At 45.8% G+C, this 14,749-nt stretch overlaps 1 protein-coding gene and 1 long non-coding RNA gene across 7 annotated transcripts in view; one reads left to right on the forward strand and one right to left on the reverse strand.

Moving 5' to 3' along the window:
* Positions 1-14,749, reverse strand: part of SNCAIP (synuclein alpha interacting protein) — a 159,239-nt gene that overhangs the window by 10,602 nt on the left and 133,888 nt on the right. For 5 of the 6 annotated variants that reach the window (XM_058737948.1, XM_058737958.1, XM_058737938.1 and 2 more), the window contains 5 exons: positions 14,041-14,166; positions 9,049-9,218; positions 4,086-4,178; positions 2,472-3,540; positions 1,106-1,176 (listed from right to left, as the gene is read on the reverse strand). In XM_058737948.1, coding sequence (XP_058593931.1) covers positions 1,106-1,176; positions 2,472-3,540; positions 4,086-4,178; positions 9,049-9,218; positions 14,041-14,166 — 1,529 coding nt within the window. The remainder of the gene's footprint in view (positions 1-1,105; positions 1,177-2,471; positions 3,541-4,085; positions 4,179-9,048; positions 9,219-14,040; positions 14,167-14,749) is intronic. The other variant, XM_058737978.1, reaches the window with a different exon arrangement.
* On the forward strand, positions 3,539-4,302 carry LOC131516672 (uncharacterized). The gene is made up of 2 exons (XR_009264191.1): positions 3,539-3,683; positions 3,843-4,302. It is a non-coding gene; the product is annotated as an uncharacterized LOC131516672 (long non-coding RNA).

The raw sequence follows: 14,749 nt of genomic DNA on the forward strand, positions 1-14,749 counted from the left end.
TGAAATGATGGGGATTTACCTTTCTTCCAGCCTGATTACATTTGATTTAAAGGGGGGGAAAAGGAGAATGACATTTCTTGCACCTTGGTATTCTGACCTGAAATTTACCCTCACAACAACAAACACACCCCTATTCGTGTGTGTTTATCATTATACGTACAAACAGGCATACATTCGCCAAAACATTGTGGAGGGTTTGGGAAGGGTGCTGGAGGAGGTGCCACTGTGTTCCTTTAAGTCATTAAATTAAATTAAGTTTGAGTGATTTACAAGCGATAGTCTCCCTTCTGATGAATTTGGGGGTTACTTCCGAGAGAAGCCAGTCACAGGGCACTGGTTACATGCACTCACCCTGAACCACTCTCCTTTTCCATTTCCTGCTTTGTCAGGAAGTGGTGCGCATTCCCTCGGGAGGAAATAAAGTCCTGATGCAGAAGGACTTGGCCCAGGGAAGTGCCTGAGCTGCCGGGGACCTTCGGACATGCCGCCGGGGACCTTCGGACATGATCCTTTTAGGTGCACAGCGCATGCACTTTGCACCGTAAACATTTTGTTTGAGAAAGACCCCTGTGTCACTGGTGGGCTCACAGACTGGCTCACTGATGGGTGCGGCGGTTCTGAGTGTCAAGCTAGCGCAATCTCAGAATGGCAGGGTCCTGTTTCTCCCAAGCACAGTGATGACGCTTTCAGCCTGAGGATCAGCCATGAAACCAAACCTCACCTCTGCTTCGCAGTGCTGATTCTGATCAGAGATGGGCTAATCCCACCCGTGACAGGAAGTTTAATTTCTAGACTTACTTGGTACTTGACTCCATTAAAACAAAGCCTGAAAGCCAAAGTCAACTGGGAGACACAGCGCGTTTGTAAGCTGAGTAGATTCCTCCGCTCTCTGCGGCTGGATCAAAGCCCCTCCAATGGGGCACTGGTTCCCTTCCTAAGGCCCATCTTATAAGACTGGCTGCTTCTATTTGCGGGGGGAAAGGTGGCATTTTCTTCTTCCTTTCGGCTCCTGCTAAGGGTGCTCTGGTACTGTAATTTACAAGGTCATGCAACTGAAAGCAAAGGCGTGGCCCTGCTGCGCAAGGCACCCGCTAGCACCACGTACCGTGCACGGTTACGCAGAGGCTCTTCGGTCAGCGTGTTAGAGGAAAGGGTGACGCAGCTGCCGTACATCTCCTAGAGAGGTGCAATCAGACATCATCTGAAAACATGCAACGAGCTCAGCACATGCACGCGTCTCGATAAACAGGAAGCATGCAGGAGGCAGATTAGTGGATGCAAGCTTCATACATACTTCGAGGGGCACGAGCTGGTGGGATCCTTCTCTTACTCCTGAGTGACAGAACCCATTAAGTTACTCGGGAAAGTCTTATTTGAGCAAGGTAAGTTTGGGCATATGAAACCCAAAGGGGCTGGGCTTCGGGGCAGGGGTGTGACTTTTCTCGCGGAAATATACATGTGAGGAAGTCCTTTGCAACAAAGGCAACTGACGTTGGATATCAACGTATAGTTAAAATCGGTGTTCAATTAATTAGATACTAACTGAAACTCGATTTTAGTATTGCAAAAGGAATCTGGACAGTTCTTCAACTGCGCTGTAATGGAATTTTACCATATGGCAAATTATCAGTTATGCAGGCTGTGACTCTCTAGATCGCAGGATGGATATTCTAGGTCCTTCTACCCCTCAGCATTTCGCATTTTGGCTACTGTACCATTTTTTGGATGGCATGGCATGTGCAGAGCATACAGGACACATTGCCTACAGCCTACAAAGACATTCATATCTCCCATTCACCAGTTTTAAACCACAGATTATAGTCCCCGGTTTTCTAGTAAATGCAATTATAAGATATAGTTCCCACCACACTCTGCCATCCCTTATGTACTGCCAAGTGCTTCAGACTGCTATGGCATCCTGATCAACACTCAGGGGTGAGTATCATAAAACGCCAACGTGGAGGTCCCTGTGGTGTATTCATTTCAAAGGTCATTCCAAAGTGGAGTAGTTAAGTCTTTGGAAATAGTTTCTATTTATGTGCTCTTTAATCGGGCTTGAGGATAAACTATCCGGTCAGATGAGGAGAACAAACTCTTCCTGAGGCAGAATCTATGCCAAGGAAGGGCCTGATTTCACATCGATTGGTGGTCTCATCTTGCAGAAATGCCTTCCAGTTTAGGACTCCTAACACTCAAGGATGAAACTATTTTGGGAAACTGGGGGACCAGAATATAACCTCCTGTGATTTCTTTCATCTTTCTCTTTTAGCATATTTTCCAAGGAAGAGCAAAGCGTATATACTTTAATATGACATATATCCTTAAAGAACACATGGACTTAGCTGTCCATGCATCCCTTTGGAATTTTCTGGGGATTCCCTCAAGGTGGCAAAGGTCAGCAATCTGTAGTGTTAGGAACAGCACAGTGAATTCACAGGCAAGAAATGGGATATTCTCCAAAAGGCACTCACCGCCTTATTCTTTCCTTTGCTAGCAGAGCTCACGGGACTTCTCTTGGCATCTGTTGTCTTCCTTCCAAGTGAGGTTAATGGCAGTGTGGAGGTCTTCAGCTGGTTGGCTGCCTGGTAATTGTTATTATTGTTCTGGTTGCCACTGAGCGTCTCCATGATAGATCGGAAGGTTCCAAAAGGCCTTTTCAGTTGATCCCCCGATTCGCTACCCGTAGAGGTCCTCTGGGGGGTCCTGCCCTTATCTCTGTCCTTCTCCCCAGTGGGCTCGAGGCTAGCTTGCTCCATCTGGACCACGGGCTCCTCAAAGGTAACTCGGAGTTTTAAGTTCTGAGATGTCCGGCGCTTGGAAGACGGAGACTTGAGGGCACTCTTGGGGCTCATGGCCACTTTCTGGGTGGTGGTGCTGTCAGGGCTGGGCTGAGTAGGGTCTCCGGAGGGCTGGCTTGGGGGAGTGGTCCCTGAGGCGGGACACTGGGATTCCAAGTCGGGTTCGCTGCTCTCGGAGGTGGGAGATGGGCTATGGCCGTCTAGAGATTTGGAGGCTTTGATACCAAAAGGAAACCTGCGTCCTGATGCCAACGTGTGTTTCTTGATCATCAGGTGCAGGCTTTCTGCGCTATCCACACTCTCCACACTTCCCACAATGGGCTGCGGTCTGGGCCTGTCGGCCTTCCTCACGGGTGTGCTCTTGGGGTCCTCAGAGGTGTTGGAATCAGTGTCGGACTCACTCAGGGACCGCTGCATCAGCTGCCTCAGCCGAGCCAACTTCAGCTCCCTCTTGTCTGCAGGGATCTTCTTTGAGTTTCTAGAAGAAGCCTGAGCATCCTGGAATTCCAAGGACAGCTTTTCCTGGGTGCAGACACTCTCTGAGATATCCTTCCCCAGTAACTGGCGGAGGATTTTGTCAGAATCTTCATCTTTTGCTTTGGCCCTGGCCCGGCTGGATGCCGACAGGCTTCCGAGCACCTGAATCCCCTCTTGGACCCCGGGTTTGCTCTTGGCTACAGACTCATCATCCGCATCTGGAGATTTCCACTGGGACCTTCTGGAAGCGGGGGAGGATGGCGAACTGAAAGATGATGAAGAACATATGAGGTGATCTCCTATCACTGATTGCCTCCACTGCCACTAACGACTTACAGATCGACAGGACTGGAATAAGAAAAATCACTTAATGTCTGTGCTCATCAATCTCCAAATAACTCCAGAGTGGTAACCATGACCACAGTGTAGTGGGCCTCATACCTAACGCTATGACGAGAGATCTGTCTACTGTTTTACTGTTTACACATCAATGTCGTGCCAATTGCATTCATTATTCTCATCTTCACCAACCTTATACACCTACGTATCCTTATTCCCATTTCACAGGTGAAGAAATGAAGGAATCTGACTGTGACTTTTCTGTAGTCAGAGAATGAAGAAATGGCAGAACCAGAGATGAAGCCGGGTCTTCTGACATCAGGTCCAGGGCGTTTTCCCCCTGTAACGTCTCATATTTATTCCTCTTTATAAACATAAAATATGTTCTGTTTTTGTCTTCTTAAAGTCCAAAAGAAGGCTCAGAGACTTAAGACACCTAAGAACTCTAACCATTAATGTTCCTGGTATTACCTGGGCGAGGAAAGGAGGGACTTGCCCTCTGATTTCTGGGCTTCTAGAAGTTGTTGGAGCTGGTTCTGCAGTGTGACACGTTCCATTGTCTGTCTGGGAAAAGTGAAGCGAGACACATAAGCTCTCTGATACATGGCCACTACTATAAATGAGTAGGTATAAATTTTGTCATGATAATTTGCAATAAATTGCAATAAATCCCAAAGCCTTACAAATACGCATGGCCTTCGTCCTCACCGTGCAGAAATCTTCTAAGGACACAGTCAATTACCCAAAAGGATGCTTATTATTCACATTAGCAAGAAACTCTAAGTAGCCTAAATGCTCATCAATAAGACTCAGTGAATAATTTAGTTGCTTCCATAGAGGCAGCTATTAAAAATGATGATCTATTCCAGTATCCATGACATAGAAAAAGTTTCCCTAGTATATGTATAAAGTAGATACATATAGATATAGAAATACATATACATATATATACATACATATATTAAGTAAAAAAGGAAGTTATAAAAATAGTGGGTGTAGTATATTTTTTTTATATTTTAAGAAACAGAATATAAATATAAATATAAATTTCTTTATATGAGAGAAATATAAAGAAACATTTTTAAGAAATCCCTCTCTGTATATAAAATATATATTACTTATAACATATATGCTTATATCATACTTATATGTATTATTTACTCTTTCCACACTGTTTAAATCTTTAAAGTAATTGTATTAATGCAGTGATCAGTAAAGAGCAAAATAAGAGCAACAAAAGCAGACTATTTCCATAGGGGGTAAAAACAATGAAATAACTTAGCATTTTCTTACATAAAGGGAAACCTGGTATGGCAACGCTCAATTTATTCTGGACATAAAAGCGGAATGTACTTTAAATGGTATCAGAACGTGCTTTAAATTTAAGAAAAAAAATCAGTTAAATGCCGCAGGTGACGGAAATTAACATCTGTTTAGAAAACATAATTAGAGAACTTGAAAAAAGTAAATCCCACTGATTCTGACTTTAGAAGAATAAGCAGTATTTACTGAACTCTTTATTCGTTTTATGACCACCCGCCACCCCCCAAGGATGGCCATCAGATTCTAATCCCTGGAAGGTGAGAATATACGTTATCTCATGCGGCAAAAGAGAATTAGTGTTGCAGATAGAATTAAGGTTGTTATTGGCTGACAGGAAATCAGAGAGGCTATCTTAGGTTATTCTTATTGGTGATGCAATCCAACCACATGTCTTTAACAGTGAGGAGGAGGAAGATGAGGTCAGACACACTCAGTGTGAGGACTCCATCTGTGATTGCTGGCTCTGAAGAGGAAGGAAGGGGCCAGGAGCCAAGGAATGCAGCGGCCTCTAGGTGCTGGTGGTGACCCTCAGCTGACAGCCAGCAAAAGAAGGGAACCTTGGTCCTACGACCACAAGGAACTGGTTCTGCAACCGGACTCTCATTCTAGAGCCTCCAGAAAGCAACATAGCCTGCAGACACCTCAATTTTAATCTGGAGGCCCATTCTGGGTTTCAGACCTACAGAGTTGCAAGATGAATTTGTGTTGTTTTAAGCCACTAGGTGTGTGCTGATTTCTTATAGGAGTAGAAAATGAATACAGGTAGCATCAAAAATGGTTAGACTCTCTCATGGGTCAGGGTGTGGAACCAGATGAATGAATTACAAGTGTTCTTATGACGACCGCCAGACTTTAGATACAGGCTTGAGGAAGCCTAGTGTTCTCCTTGCTGAGTGTCACTGCACATACTCAACAACCACTGGCCACCTAAACCTAATTCTGTGAGATCAGACCACGAGGATACCCTGCCATCTCCCCAAGTACTCTGTTTTTCAGACATGGTCAGTTTTAGTCCCAACATTTCACCCCTAAGAAAAGAAAAGTCTGTGATTTCAGTTTATCTCACTCGTTCTGTGACTCACCTACTGAAAATTTAATTGTCTAAAGAAGGAGACAGCAGGGGCGCCTGGGTGGCTCAGTTGGTTAAGCATCCGACTTCAGCTCGGGTCATGATCTCAGGGTTTGTGAGATCATTTTAACTTGATTCCTTCTATAAAGACCCCATCTCCAAACAGGCATACATTCTGAGGTACTAGAGGTTAGGACTTCAATTTATCTTTTTAGGACAGGACATAATTCAACCAGGGAGACCTAGGCTTGTACATGAGGACTTCTAACAGAGCTGAAGGTTGCCATTTAAATTTGTTTTTAAATTTTTTATTTACTTGTTTTGAGAGAGAGAGAGAGAAAGAGAGAGAGAGAGAGAGAGAGAGAGAGAAAGACAGCAGGGGAGGGGAAGACAGAGAGGGAGACAGAATCCCAAGCAGGTTCCACGCCGTCAGCACAGGGCCCACTGTGGGGCTTGAACTCATGGACCATGAGATCATGACCTGAGCCAAAATCAAGAGTCGGACACTTAACTGACTGAGCCACCCAGGCACCCCTGGAGGTTGCCATTTTTAAATAGTAATTATCTTTATAATGATAAAGAGTTAGTAAAGTTATTCTAGTAGGAAAAGGCATTCAGCACTGTCTCTCACTCAAAATTTTGGACTAGAAAAACTCTTATTTTTCAACCCTCCTTTTTCACCTTTCTGTGTTGTTGGTACCCTGGAGCATGAAGGGTATAGGGTGCTGTGGCTAGACCAAGTGGACCTCCCTTTTCACTTCTAGTTTCGCCCATCTCACTGAGGAACATGGTAAGTAAAAGACCAGGGTCTACAGCATAACTTCTCATATTTTATCTTGTCACTGGCCTAACGATAACTGTCTACAGCATTCAGCTTTGGGAACAGCAGAAGAGCTGTTATCTGTTAGCATACATGTGTATTTTATCCTAGGCCCATCGACAGGGAAGGCAGCCAAGACCCTGACCTTGAACTGCTCACCAATAAAACAGCTATTATAGCTCATGAAAAGCTCACAATTCCACAGTATAGAGACTGAGGACCATGTTTTTTGGTCTTTCCGAGGATGAATCTTTAGAAAAAAAAATTCTACTGGATTATTTGAAAGCTCCTCTGAGTGGTGCCCCCCCCCCCCATACACTACTGGGGGGCAGGGATATTGCTACAATATTTCTGGAAGGATATTAGGCAGCATCCATCCACATTTTAAATACTTATGCCCTGTGTTCTAGCAATTGCCTTTCTAGGAGCTTAGCTTTAGAAATACCTACACATGTACCTAAAGACGTGTACAAGGATGTTCGCTATGGAAACGTAACTTACTGAGTTGTGAGTTTGTGGGCATTTTCCCCTCGGTTACAAGAAGTTCTTAAAGCTCACTTCGCTCCCTCCCCCTGGGGAGATTTGTGTAACTGGGCAGAGGATACTTGGAGGGAACCCCTTTAATGTTTAATTTTGCTTTATTCTTCCCATTATAATTTTTATTTTATTTCTTTTTAAAATTTATTTATTTAGTGGCACCTGGGTGGCTCAGTTGGCTAAGCGTCTGGCTCTTGATTTCAGCTCAGGTCATCTCACAGTTTGTAACAAAATCCCGAGTCAGGCTCTGCGCTGATGGCAGGGAGCCTTCCTGGGATTCCCTCTCTCCCTCTCTCTCTGCCCCTCCCCTGCTCATGCTCTTTTTTTTCCTCTCTCAAAATACATAAAAGAAACATTTTTTTTAATCTTTAAAATTTACTTATTTCAATTCAACTTCATTAATAAACTGTGTAACAATGCCTTCAGGAATAGAACCCAGGGATTCATCACTTACATATAATACGATACCCAGCGCTCATCCCAACAAACATCCTCAATTTTTAAGTCCTGTTTCCAGTGAAAACCTAACTGGGTTTTCATTAAAGAGGGCATTCTAGTAGGGAGGGCAGGAGGGTACAGAGAGACCTGGCCTCTGAGACAAGAGCGGGGGAAGTAGGGAGACCAAGGTTTTGCCAAGCTTAGAGAAGAGCTGGAGGGTCCGGGGACGTGCCAGACTGTGGCCTGGTTACACCTATAATCAGGTAAGGCCTCCCATCCACCATACGTCTCTTTTCAACTGGGAAAAAGAAGGTTTTTAAAAATAATTTAAAACACTTCGTATTTTGCTTCTAACATTTAATTTTTAGGGTTCATCCTAATCTGTCAACATGACTCTGCATGCTGATTCCGATTTTTAGTGATTCCCTCCCCAATATGGTAACTGTCATTCGGCTGGTGTTTCCCAAAGTCTGACTTTAATCCTCTAAAGTGCTGTCGGCACCTTGATCTTCATCCTGCTAGACACCTACCTGACAGCTTCTCCACTGTCCCCCTCTCTTCACGCTTATCCTGACAACCTCCCACAAATGGTTCCTGACGTCTAGGTAAGCAGTGGGTAGCCGTTCAATAATCTTGGCAAGAACAGAACTCACTCCGTCTAGACCAAGAAGCTTTTAAGTAACATCACGCTGACTGAACACTCTTCTGCGTTCTGAAGAGTCACGAATCGTCTGCTTAATTTTTCTAATAAATTTACTGGTGATGGTTGCCAGATCATCTGTCTGTAATTCCTCAAATACACATTTTTCTTTTGCAAAGCTGGGAAATGGGTCTACCTCTAGTTTTTTGCTTTTTTTGTTTTTCTCTCTCAGGTACTTTATGATTTCCTAGCACGTAAAGGACAGGAGTCTGGAGACGCTGCCTGTGTGTTCTTTCTATGACCGCTAAGAAGTTGGCCCCGGAGATACGCACACAGAGAGAGCCCGTCTGTCATCCCACACACCTTACGTTCCCTGCTTAGGAAGTTTGCTCTGCACTGTTTGTTTAAACGTCAATTTGCCTCTGGTACCTGCGGCACGGGTGCTGGCCGGGAAGACCTGGGACAGAAGAAGAAAAGGCGAGAGAAGAAGGCTAGGAATTCCCTGTACAACCAGCATGAGACTGGCACAACCAAAGCACCCGGCTCAAACCTAAGCGAAGTGAGGACAAGCCAGTCTCGGTGGTCACGGCAAGAATGGGTCACTTACTCTTTCAGCTGCTTGGTCAGCTTCACCACCTGAGAGGCCAGCGACATGCAGGTCTCCACCACCACCAGGTACCGGGAGCACAGGGTGTGCCCGTGGCGCTCGGCGCTCTGGGAGGGCTTCTCCCCGGCGTGGTTGTGCATGGTGACATTTGCTCCGTATTCAACCAATGTCTGTCAGAAAATGCAAAGGCACGTGTCATTCCAAGACCTCCCCCTGCAGCATTTTTGTTTCTTCATAGGACTGTAACAGAAAGGCGAATGGAACTTTTCCTGTTAGTCCCAAACCAGTTACGGGAGCCCAGAGCGGGCTGGGGTAGCGGGCGAGGGGGGGCCATGACAAGCAAAAGAGAGGTTCTGGCGAGGTTGCAGGAGCTGCTATCAGACACTTTCCCCAGAGCCTACAAAAGTGCAGCAGAGCCAATGTCACTGCTTCGGATCCCACTGAGCCTCCAAGGAGCTGTAAGGGGCGGGCCTGATGCTGTCCCCAGGAGGCTGCCTCCTGAGCAGGGAGAGGCGGTGGCGAGCTGCTCTGTCCCTTTTAGTGTGTGGGCCCATAAAGTTGGGGATGCGAGGGGTGCCTGGGTGGCTCAGTCGGTTAAGCTCCCAACTTCGGCTCAGGTCATGATCTCGTGGTCCGGTCTGTGAGTTCGAGCCCCGCATCGGGCTCTGTGCTGACAGCTCAGAGCCTGGAGCCTGCTTCGGATTCTGTGTCTCCCTCTCTCTCTGCCCCTGCCCCGCTCATGCTCTGTCTCTCTCGCTCTCAAAAATAAATATAATTTTTTTTTTAAGGAGTTGGGGATGCGTGTAAAAAGGACAGAGTGGAATTTTGTTTACCTGTTCCTATTTGCTTGGGAAGCATGCATGATCTGTGGCTGAGCCGACCGCAGCAGAAAGAAAAAGAACTCGAGAAAAATGATCTGGAGGGGCTGTGAAGCTACCCACACTCCCACCACGTGTCGGGCAAGAACATGACCCATAAATTGAGCAGACGTTACAGAAGGGGCTTGCAGTGAGCTGGCTATCATGCCACTTAGAGAAGGAGAGGGTTCTCCAGCAGCAAGAGCAGGGAGCTGTTACACAGGCAGAGGGAAGTGTATGGGGGACAAGGATGTGATGCTAGGGCCAGATGTCCCCTGTCAGGTATCAGTGGGGAGGCTCCAGAGAGGCCTCACCCACCAAGCCCAGCAGAGGGTCAGTATCTGAAGGCTGCCACAGAGGACATTAGTGGCCAACCACAGTGAGCCAAAGAAGCAGTGACAGCTTTCAGGGAGAGTGCCATGACCTCTGACATTAAGCAAAGAGTCAGTTCACTTTTCTCTCCTATCTCTTCCTTGTCTCCAACACTGAGCCCAGAAGAGAGAGGAGAATAGGAATAGGGGATAGGAATAGGAGACAGGGGTGTACAAAGCCAATCATGCCTCTGTCTCCTGGCCAAGTCCCTTGAACCCTGAGTCTAATCTGGGTTGGAGAGCAGAATACTTTGAATCAGAAGACTGAGATTTTAAAAGGCGAAAGATTTATGCGATCTGAAGAGAAACCAGAGTATAGAAGATTGAGATTTTAAACTGGTTTGGAGTAATGTTACGTCGCAAGCAAGCAGAAAGTTATGGAACCCGGCCAAGGTTATCATTAGTAAAGAAGAGAGACTTGATGGACCATGGTTGACACCAGTAATTAAAAAAAGAAAAAAAAAATCAGGGTGCCTGGGTGGCTCCATAGGGTGAGTGTCTGACTCTTGAATTCGGCTCAGGTCATGATGTCACGGGTTCATGAGACCCAGCGTCGCATCGGGCTCTGTGCTGACAATGCAGATCCTGCTTGGGATTCTCTCCCCCCGCCGTCTGTCCCCCACCCCTTCTCGCAAATAAATAAACTTTAAAAAATTTTTTGTAACGTGTTTATTTTTGAGAGACAGAGAGAGACAGAGCACGAAGAGGAGAGGGAGACACAGAATCCGAAGCAGGCTCCAGGCTCTGAGCTGTTAACACAGAGCCCGATGCAGGGTTTGAACTCACAAATCGTGAGATCATGACCTGAGCCAGTCGGTCACTCAACAGACTGAGCCACCCGGGCACCCCACAAATAAATAAACCTTAAAAAAAAATCAAACTTTTTTTCTATTTATACTGTGGTGACATTAGAAAAGCTGTCCCATCAGTATTAGTCAACTGCCACAATCTGACATAGTCTTTGACACTATCAAGAAGAAATGTATCTCTGGATTTATATGAGTCAAAGGTACTATTGCTTCCAAAAGAAACACCTGTGATTTTTAAAAAAAATTTTAACATTTATTTATTTTTGAGAGAGAGACAGAGAGAGACAGAGAGAGAGAGGCTGAGCACAAGTAGTGGGGGGAGAAGAGAGAGAGACACACACAGAATCCGAAGCAGGCTCCAGGCTCCGAGCTGTCAGCACAGAGCCCCACGCGGGGCTCGAACCCACGAACCATGAGATCATGACCTTTGCCGAAATTGGACACGTGACCAACTGAGCCACCCAGGCGCCCCGAAACACCTGTGGTTTTCAAATTCCTAGATGGCTTTCACCGAGGGGTCATGAGGAACTTTGGAGCCTCCTGGTTTACGGTTCGGAGCCTCCTGGTCACTCACCACGAAAGGCCAATCTGCCCCGAAGCCACTGCCGCCAGCCTGACAGAAGTAGCAGGCAGATCACCTCGGCCCTGAGCTCCTGCAGCCCTCCCAGGGCATCCCTGTAAACACCTGCTGTTACCACTCCCTTGATCCCCGGCCCCTGGCCTCTGCAGTTTTCCATACTCAGTCTCCACCTCACCTCAGAAGGGCCCTTGCGATCGCCCCCGACCCCGGCCTACCCTCAGTCTCTCTGTATCTTTTTTTTTTCCCCCCTTTTAAATCTCACACCCAGTGGACAGACCTGCTTCCAAGATTATCCAAGTTTCCACAGCCATGGTATCTAGTGCCAAAAACATCATTTGTGTTAAGTGGAGAGATGAATGGCCTAAAAGCACAGACAGCCTCTGTTCACATATAAAAGAAAAATAACCAAGATCCCAAACAGAATTAGTGATATCAGCTGGTTTTCTTTGGCTGTCGGTCACTTATTAGCTGATGAAAGAAGTTCAAGATGATTAAATATTTGAGGGTTTTGTTAAATGGAAAAATTGAAGGTTTTGGTTTTTATTCAATTATTGTTTTCCTCCACAAAAAAGTCCTGCTACAGTCCTTTCATCTTCCAGAGATCCTGGGAGTAATTTAAATTTTTCTCTTTGCTCTCCTTTCTTATCACTGCTTTTGCAGTGTGGCACCTTAAATGAGAAGATGCACACTTTGCCAACATTAGTGGGGAAACTTCCAGACACTCGGAATACTTCCTTTCAACATTGCTCTCCAAAGAGCGGACGCTCCAGAGAGCGTTGTGCTGTTACCTCTGCCTTTTGCTTTTATGAACCTCTTGCCTTTCACACTGACAGCTTTTCCAGATCGAGAATTCTCCTGTCATTTCCAGAGTAGAGTCCCTTCTACCTTCATAAGCGACTGGTTCTCAATGCCCGGATTTTCTCTCTCTCTCTCTCTCTCTCTCTAATTTATGTATGTATGTATGTATGTATGTATTTATTTATTCATTTAGAGAGAGAAAGGGGTAGGGGCAGAGAGAGACGGGGGCAGAAGATCTGCAGCGGGCCCCATGCTGACAGCAGAGAGCCCGATGTGGGACTCTAACTCATGAACTCTGAGATCGTGACCTGAGCCCAAGTTGGACACTTAACAGACCGAGCCACCCAGGCACCCCATCAGATTTTGTCTTGTGGCGACAACCTACCCTGCACACAGTAGGACATCAGTAAGTTCCTGTTAAATCAGCACATTGAGTTGCAATAAAAGAAACAACGTGTAATAAGGTAAGTAAATAAAAAAAAAGACTGCTGCTTCCTTAGAGCTGTTCTACGCGCCGAGCTTATTCTGAATGTTGTGAACTCATTGAGGTTAAAGGTACTTTCTTTAATCACAGCCTTCAGTCATATGCTGTCAGTCAGGAGGGAGTTTTCTTACATTTCAAGAAGATGTGGTAACACATCCAAAGATGCTGGGTCATTATCCACGATACGAATGGGGTGAATGGTCTGACTCTGGTAATTACGCCTTCATACATCAAATTCCGGGCCAAATTCAAACTTTGTTTCCAATGCAAAGCCTCTCTTTCCCTCACAGGGTCACTCCTCTTTCTCGTTGGTCACTGTCTCTCTTTGCTTCATCACTCAGGGCCTTAGCATTTTTAAGAAAAGGGGTTTATCTGGTTTTACATGCATACATGCCCCAAACTTCTGAGGACCCTCACTGGGCTTTCAGCCATGTGTTATTACAATGGCGGCACTGGGTTTGGCTCAGGTTCCTGCAACAGAGCGTTCGGCTGAGGGGAAGATTCCGACTCCTCTTCTTGTGGGAACTCTAGGTGCTCTAAGCAGCCCTCCTGGATCCTCTCTCAGGTGGCTGGGGGGCAGGGAGAAGAGCGTCCTCACCTCTCCCGTGGCTCTGCTCCCCAGCCTTCGTACACCTTTGCACACATAGACCATGGTAATACTTGTGAGGCATGTAGGGCTACATTGATGAGGCCTCCTGAGGCTGTTGGGTAGAGTGGCTGGCCAACCAAGACCCTGCCTGGCCTGCCTGAGGGCTGAGGGGAGCAATGGCCCTGTGTAATCAATTCTGGGCCTTTCTGACGGCATTTGAGAAGCTCAGCCCTGCCCCAGAGCAAGGGGGCAAACCACAGCCCTCTGTCTCTAGTCCCTTTCGACAGCCTTCAACACTCAAGGAGAAACTTCTAGGACTCTTTAAGCCAACATTTGTGTGGATTTCTGGAAATACAACTATATCTACTTAATTCCTTATTATCGACTATAATGGAAAAAGCTGACTTCACTCACATATTTCTTCCAGTAAACAAAATGTCAATTTTTTTTGTTTCATTGCTTGATAAACTCATTTCTCTCTTCAAAGCAGCAGAGCCTGCGTACCTGTATGCACCCGAGGTAGCCATGCTGTGAGGCTACGTGGACGGCACTGTTGCCATCTGGGTCCACTTCATCCAGCGAGATGCCCTGTTCTTGCATAAACTGAAGAAGCCAAAGAAGAATTTTCTCCTATAAACACACAGACAGTTGCAATTAATGGAATATCATGTCCTAAGTCTAAAGTAAAACACAGAGGCAAGCAAAACTTCTAACTTGGGAAGCTTACATACCACCAGGTTGACTCTATCAGCAGAAAATACCCATTCATTCTGAACTGAAAATCCATGCTTCTCTCTGACTTGAGTCAATGTAAGAGGCACGCTCAGAGACTCTTAAGAGCAGGAAGTTATGTCAGAAACGTTCTTGTTGCACTGACATCCACTAGAGATGGAAAACTGATTTGTAGAAATTTGAGTACCTCCTCAAAGTCACACACCTAGACAGATCCAAAGTGAGGGCCAAAATCGAAGTCTTTTGATGCCAAGGCAATGTTCGTGTTATTTTGTTACACCATCTTTAGGGTTCAAGAATATTATAAAACCTCAGACACTGAGATAAGCAACTTATCCTTTGAAGTTGATAATGCTTCAACCATGCCTTCCTAATCCCAGACCTCTTGCAATCAACAGGCTGTCAGAGAGAGGCAACAGCTTAAGTTGCTTAAGCAGAAGAACCTCACCAAAATAAAACCAGGACCTTTTGGATTTTTCTG

Source organism: Neofelis nebulosa, chromosome 1, assembly GCF_028018385.1.
Source record: "Neofelis nebulosa isolate mNeoNeb1 chromosome 1, mNeoNeb1.pri, whole genome shotgun sequence".
NCBI classification, from domain to species: domain Eukaryota; kingdom Metazoa; phylum Chordata; class Mammalia; order Carnivora; family Felidae; genus Neofelis; species Neofelis nebulosa.